Source organism: Pelobates fuscus, chromosome 1, assembly GCF_036172605.1.
Source record: "Pelobates fuscus isolate aPelFus1 chromosome 1, aPelFus1.pri, whole genome shotgun sequence".
Lineage (NCBI taxonomy): Eukaryota > Metazoa > Chordata > Amphibia > Anura > Pelobatidae > Pelobates > Pelobates fuscus.
In genome coordinates this window covers 484,039,312-484,047,309 of record NC_086317.1, presented here as the reverse complement: position 1 = coordinate 484,047,309, position 7,998 = coordinate 484,039,312, and the positions used below count along the sequence as shown (strand labels likewise).

The 7,998-nt window shown below is 40.1% G+C and overlaps 1 protein-coding gene across 1 annotated transcript; it reads left to right on the top strand.

Annotated features, from left to right (window-relative positions):
* Positions 1-3,870: 3,870 nt before the first annotated feature.
* On the top strand, positions 3,871-4,815 carry LOC134586063 (olfactory receptor 1M1-like). The gene has a single exon (XM_063441578.1). The coding sequence runs from the start codon at positions 3,871-3,873 to the stop codon at positions 4,813-4,815; it is 945 nt and encodes a 314-aa protein (XP_063297648.1).
* Positions 4,816-7,998: the final 3,183 nt, after the last annotated feature.

The window sequence follows — 7,998 nt, the reverse complement described above, 5'->3', positions numbered from 1 at the left end:
ACTATCCTAGAAAATCACGAAGTGGTTCTAGCAAAAATCTCAAAACAAATTGCATCCTGGGACGGGGCAAATGCCTCCTGGATAGGCAGAATTAACTCCCTAAAAATGATGGCTCTACCGCATATCCTATATCTATTCAGAACATTGCCTATAGTCCTTCCTAATGCCCTGCTAAAACGTTTTCAAATGACCTTAAATGCTCATGTATGGAAAAAAAAGCCCCCAAGGGTATCCTTCCGATCCCTGTGGTACCCCATTAACAAAGGTGGCCTTCAAATTCCTAACGTTAAAAACTACTATATAGCGTCTGCTCTAGCTCAAGGTATAGATATAATGACACTCAAGTCGACACCTGTGTGGCTGGATCTGGAAATTAAATGTGGTACTTCACTCCCCCTGAGTTATAATTTATGGTCAATGACACATCCAACATCCCCAACCATGCTGTCTACTACAAAATTTTTATTGAAATCATGGCAGTCTTGGAGCTCATTGCTGGGGCCCTGTTCGGAGCTACTCTTCGCGGCTCCCTTGCAGGCACTCACGGCTATCTCCCCGGACTTGCCATTATCACGTTGGGTCTCCAACGGTATTTCACATGTGTCTTCTTTATATACAAAGACAGGTTTAATGTCATTTCCTACCATACAAAAACTTTTCCAGCTGCCACCAAAAGACCTTTTTGTGTACTTACGTTTGAAACATATTCTGCAATCCAGATCCATCAAATACATCAACCCACGAGAGTGGAGCAGGCTAGGGCACTTGTGCTTTTTGGCCCGCCAAAGCACACCCTCTGTAAGATCTTTATCCTTTTGCTACTCGTCCCTATCATCCAATCCAGACGAGAACAAACTGCCATACATGGTCCGATGGGAACGAGACCTAGGTGAAATATTTCCCCTATCTACTTGGGAAACCGCTATTACATACACTAAAAAATCTTCACAATGTGTTACTCACTGGGAAGCCTATTTCAAAATATTAATGAGGTGGTATTTGACTCCTTCCAGGCTAGGATTAATCTATCCAGGTTCAACCCCTAACTGTTGGAGATGTGCCGATCCCAATGGTACGTTGAAACATATATTTTGGGATTGTACAGCTCTACACACGTTTTGGGACTCAATACGACTTTTGATCAAATCAGTTAGCGGTCACGATATTCCACTCAAACCAGCCAGTTACATGCTCCATTTATTACCTGATTTAGGCGACCTCTCATCAAGAGCAGCGGTATTAAACATTCTGGTAGCAGCGAAAACTAGCATAGCCACTCATTGGAAAAGTGTAAAATGTCCCATAGTTCAGGAGGTAATAAACAAAGTCAACTCCACTTATGTCTTTGAAAAAAAGTGGGCAATGGGAAAAAACTTGGATTCCTTTAATGCAATGTGGTACAACTGGGAAGCCATTGGTAATCCGTATTCGATTACGGACTTCACTTAATCTCTGGTATTAGAGTGTTATTCTATTCTACTCTACCCTATTCTCTCCCCCTCATCTTCTTTTCTCCTTGTTCATCACCCTATTTAAGTAAAAAAAAAATTGTTATTGTTTAGTCTCGTTCAGTCTTTGCAACGTGCTCTGGAGAACTAAGTAACTGCTAGGACAGATCTGGTTGAAAGCCAGATAGTCTTCCTAGAGAGAAAGCGAGGTAATGGTATTACAGCCGTAATAAGTATTTCAAAGCACGATCTATAATTAGGCCATGTGAATTGCTCACCCTGTTCTGCAGACTATAAGTCCACCATGAACATCATTAGATGTCAGATGTCTCCTGCAGAGTATACTTTCCAACTTGAAGCGTCATTGAGTTTCACATGATAATATTGTAACTCTCTTCGATCTACAATTAAGACAGAGTGATATAAAATATTGTAAATGCAAGTTAATATTGTTTGTTTACCTCGCTTTGTTGTCATACACTGAGAATTTACAGTCACCACACTTTATACTGTTAATCAATATGTATCTTGTATTGTGCGTTGTACTCCTCATATTTTTGTCAATTCATATAGTCTCTGTATGCATTATTGTTTCTCACTACAGTATTGTTGTACTATTGATGTGATTGTTCTTCCTTTGCACATTTAACTTCAATAAAAATCATATATTGAGAAAAAAAAAAAAAAAACTTCATTAGGGACTCGTCAATGGAAATGTTTTTATTGGGGGTATATATAGCGGCAAATTTACTGTTAAAGTGGGCAATTAAAGGGCGTAGTTTGTAAAGAAGATCATACTGCGGATCACCTTTTGGGGGGCACTTGTTGTTATCACTAAAGTGCATAAATCTTAGTATGTCTTCATATCTTTCCCTTGTCATTGTCTCGGCAAAAATAGGAGTATTGCAAATAGGATGTTTAGCCCAATACATCCTAATTGTGGGCTTTTTAATTAGCCCCATTAACATGGTCAGTGCCCAGAATTGTTTAAATTCTGGCACACTGGTTGGGTACCATCTCTCTTTCCTAGAGATAAGAGAGTCTGGATTGCGTGCCAGATATTGCTCCGCATAGAGATTAGTCTGGGTGACTATCTCCCCAAAAATCTCATCCCCCAAGAACAGCTGCATAACATCCAGCGCACTATAGGCAGACAGGTCCGCCTGTATGCCAGGATTGCCTGTAAACACTGGGATGTCTGGGGAAAAATTATTAGGGGGTACCCAGTCATCTGCGCCATGGTCAGCATTAGGGGAATCGTCGATTTCTCCTGATGGTCCTGCAGTATCTGGCACATAGTCCATGTCCCCTGCATCCCCTGCGTCACTCCCTGCTTCACTCTCTGAGGCAGTGTCAGTCGCCTCTGAGTCTGCCGCTAACAGGGCATAAGCCTCCTCCGCGCTATACTTTCTAAACATTGTTAATACAGCTAACACAGCTAACAAAACTCTAACAAAAAAAAATATATATTTTTTTTTTTTTTTTTTATACCCTAATTCCCACTAAATTCCACCCACCAAAATAACTAAATCACAAATTAATAAAATCAAATAATAAAATTTAACCCCTTAGGGTTACAAAAAACCTAAAAATTAACCCTTGAAAGTAAAAAAAAAAAAATAGATCACAGTAGAGTACTGTGACCTGTATATTGATCACTGCTAGCAGTGATCAAGCAGCAGGGAAAGGGTTAATTTTTTTTTTAACTCCACAAAAGTGAATTTTATACTTAAGTATAACTCTGCAATAAATCAGGGACACAATGTAGCACCGATCCGTCTCTCTCCACTTCACAAACCCACACGAGGTGGAGGGAGGCGGATCAGATATCCCAGCAGCATTGTGACCGCTGTGACTGGCTATCACAGCGATCACATGGGCTGGGATATCCGGATTTGCTGCTGCCGGTCTGCCCCTGACTCGGAGGGACCCAGCAACAGCATTAACCCCGCGATCGCCGGCACTGCGCGATCGCGGCGTTAATTTTAACGCGTGACGGACGAGGTCCGTCACTCGTCATTAACGCATTCCCCTGAGTGACGGACCTCGTCCGTCACTCGTCGTTAAGGGGTTAATAGTTTAAAAGGTGAGATAATCCATTGAAGGACACTATAGACACCCAGACTACTCCATTGAAAGGGTCTGGGTGCAATGCCAATGTCCTCCTTAGCCCTGCAATGTAAAATATTGCAGTGTTAGGACAGACTGCCTCTATTGGAAGAGTTACAATGGAAATAAATGGAAATAAACTAGGAAGGATTTAATCTAAATTGTGAGAAATACAGTTTAAAAGAACAATCTATTATGGAGGAAACAAGAGCAAGTTAGAACATGGCATGCAGATATAACAATCAATACATTAATTAATTATATATTCTTATTTCTCTGCAGTAATTTTTTGGAGCAATTCAATGATGAATCAATGGCGAACCAATCTACAGTTTCTGAGTTTATACTTATTGGATTCCCAGGAATTTCACAGAAGTTGCATACTTTGGTTTCTGTCATAATATTTCTAATGTATAATACAGCATTGTACTCAAATGGAATTGTAATTGCTGTAATTCTTCTAAAAGAACACCTGCACCAGCCGATGTATGTCATGATTGCAAATCTAGCTCTTTCTGACCTCCTTTCAGACACAATGATTTTACCCAAAATACTTGCCAAGTATTGGTTTGGAGATGATGCCATTTCCTTTTCTGGATGCTTCTTCCAGATGTTCTTTGTCCATTCCTTGGCTTCTCTTGACTCCTTCATTATCATGCTAATGGCAATTGATCGTTATGTTGCCATTTGCAAACCTCTGAGATATTTCTCTATCATCAGCAATTTGTTAGCTTCTAAGGTATGTTGTGTGTTTTGGGTAACGTCTGCTTTTATTGGATTAACAATTATAGTCATGGGTGCAGCACTTCCATATTGTGGACCAAACAAAGTCAAGAACTTTTTCTGCTCATTGACACCAGTTTCTGTTTTGGCTTGTGCAGACTCTGCCCCAACCAGGCGTACTATTTTTGTTGTTGCCATGTTTGTGCACCTTGTGCCATTGTCTTTCATTATATTCTCATATATTATGATAATAAAGACAATTCGCTCAAAATCTGGCTCTGGAGGTTGGCAGAAGGCATTTTATACATGCACTACCCACTCATTTGTCATCGGCATGTATTATATACCACGACTCATGGTTTACATCTATAACCAGGTCCAGCTGATGCCAAATGCAGATGTAAATGTGTTACTTATTTGTCTTTACTCATTTGTGCCGCATTTTACCAGCCCTATTGTATACTGTCTTAGAACTGAAGAAATCAAAAAGACTCTGGTCATTGTGTTCAAGAATATGATCAATTCACAACATTAATTCATAAAGTGGGTTCGTTAATGATACATTGGCTGGAAACACATTTTCTAATCTCTACCATCATATACAATCAGATTTTAAATAAGAAACATTCTTGTTTTTCAATGTATAATTATTACATAGAGGGATGTACATAAACACTTTATGTCTGTAATTATATGGCTAAAGATATAGCAACAGTATATATCCAATAATTTAGCAATACAGGCTCATTAAAAAATTAAGCATTAAGTATCTGAGTCTAATTAGTTACTCTGACCTTTTTAAAGTGTTAACGAATACATAAAATATATCTACCATGAAACACCAATGTAAACCCAGTTATAACACATATCACATATGTGGTTTATTCACAGTGATTTGAAAAACAGTTACCGTTGAAAAGAGGTTAAAGATAACATCAGTCACAATGAACAAACCTGATAACTGACTAAATGACTTTGCAACCAATCTATCCAAGATTAAACTCATTGTCTTTCCTCCCTCTAAAGCTATGCCTTTGCCAATTTTTCTTAAGGTAAACAGAGTGATCATAACCTCTACCCAACAGGAACTTTATTTGGGTGTGTTGCTACAACTTAAAAACATCTTTCATGTTTGCCCCTTTCTCAAGATGTATCTAAAACCCTTGTCTATGCTCTTGTTGTTTCTGCCTTGATTATGGTGACCCTTAGGGTGCAGCGGCCAGGGGTGCGCAAAGTTCGGCTGACCTGCAGGAAGGAGGAGCACAGAGCTCCTTCCTCCCGCTGGTCATTCGAGGCCCACAGGGATACAGCAAAATTTGCTAGTGGGTCTCTATGACCTGGGGATGGCACTTACTTCTGGCTTTTAGAAATCTTGCTGCTGCAAAATGTAGGAGGAGCGCCAGCAGCCCGTCGCTCCTCGCAGTGCACAGAGCTAAGGCAACAGGTTGCAATGCTGCCGCCCATCCCATGTGTTCCCTATTAAGGGTTAATAATGTATAGGGGTGTATATAAAAAATACCCCTTTCTGTCTCATTAGAGATCTTTGCCAGAAGCTCAAGGAAGCAAGTTGAAGGGTCAGAGTAGGACCCGTCTAGGGGGGGTCTGCCTTGACGTTGGTAGACGAGCATTCCCTCCAGCGGCCATTGGAGTAACTATACATCATTGTATCCATTAAAGCCTCTAAAATCAATCTCCAATCTCCTTAATACCTCAATGCACAAGAGCGTACATACATAGTTTCTCTTGAATAAATAGTGAAAATAGAGAGCAAAGATTAATTGTGTCTCGTACACTCAAAGGTAATACAAAACAGAAAAAGGAAAAAGGGTGGCGCTAATTAACAAAAGTACTATTAATATCGCATGCAGCAAAAACACCTAAGTGTACAGTCACTTTGTAACACTTACATATACAAATAGCAAAACGGAAGAGAAGGTGATTGCACAATTATGGTATAACTCTCAGGTTATGTGGATACTTTGCAGTATCTTCAAAATCCCCATATGAAAACACTGAGTTAATGCTTTCTTATGGGGAAGGCCTAATGTGCTTTATACAATTTACAAGTCTGGTCTTTTTATGTACTTCATACTAACGTTAGGACATTTACAAACCAGCATATCTCTACCGAAGTCTGTTTTTCCATAGACAGTTGGCAACCTTGGAGAAGTCCTGCAGGGAAGAGTCTGGGGTGCAGGTGCAAGAATGGGACAGTAACAGGTCGACTGCTTCCTTTCACTGCGAGGCTTGTATCCCACCTCTGCCACCAATTATAGCAGAGTTCCAATACCCAGCATCGGTATCTCCACTATTCCTTCCTCGTAGATTAAATAAGAGGTATAATAATACAAGACACTTTCCCCCCAGCATCCAGTTGACACATAGTTCTGGGAACTGGGAGTCAACTGATCTTATTTTGGTTACACATGGCTTTTATCCACAGACCCCTACCTGGGGTTTCCCATGCAATAATACAGGGCTTTTCTTCCCATGATCCTCTGTGCCTGAGAGATAAATGCATGAGAAAAAAACTATAACTTAATTATCTCTCATGTACATACAAATATACAATATTCTAAAACATCCCAAAAAAATTTTTTAATAACGTCAGAACCCCAGAAAGTCATATCACTGAATAGCTTAGACCTCAGCGCACACTTTGCTGATATATCACTCAGATCCCTCCGTTGATTCGTGAACGCCATTCGAATGAAGTTTTGACCGGTCGGTCAATAGATGATGCCCCGAAACAGTTCTAGAGAAAACAAGGCAACGACTGGTCATATTTTGGAGGTTCTCGCATGAATACTGATGAATCCATCCCCTGGCTGTTAGGGTACGAATGCTCCCCCTTTTCGGTAGTTTATGCCATTCTCCTAACTGTTCAGGAAGTTGAATGGGCAGCAGTACCAGTTTCCCGGGTGTACGTGGGGTCGTGTATCTGAAAACAGTTCCACGCTGTTGACGACCATGAATACTGCCTGTGTTCGGGAGACAAAATGTCCACCAATTGTTTGAACACGTGCCTTCAGTTATACCAATGGCAGCCACACAGGAAAAACACTTGAACTAATAACCAATTGTTGGTTAACAGCCAGAGGTGGTTGGTGATTTAACCCCTTAAGGACACATGACATGTGTGACATGTCATGATTCCCTTTTATTCCAGAAGTTTGGTCCTTAAGGGGTTAAAGGTGTGAACAAGGGGCCACACAGAGAGGAGGTTTGGAAAACGAACGAAGGTGTACAGACAGCCGAACAAAGGGAATAAAAGTGTATTTGGGTTCTCCATTCCGTTACATAGAGCTTGTATGACTTGACAGTGACAGTGCCGAAAACCTGGCATTTCTTGCCACTCTCACCTACTTAGGGTATCACTGTACTTATGACCATTATCATTTTAAATCTATTTGCAACTTGTTTGTTTTCTTTTATGGTATTAGTGATTATTATCTTTTAACTATATGCTGAATATGTATTAATTTATGGATACACTATTTGGTAAAAAAGCCTGTCATGGTATATGATGTATTGTCCTCATTAATAAAGTTTGTTTTTATTATTATTTGGAGGGCTGCAATGTTTTTGGCATTTCAATCGCAAAAAGTACATTGTGACCATTACATTCTATCGAGCTATGTCTTGTTACTCTACTTATTACCAGATTGGCATTCTGGGTCTCTTGGATCCAGGTCAATGGTCACTTAATAGACAACAT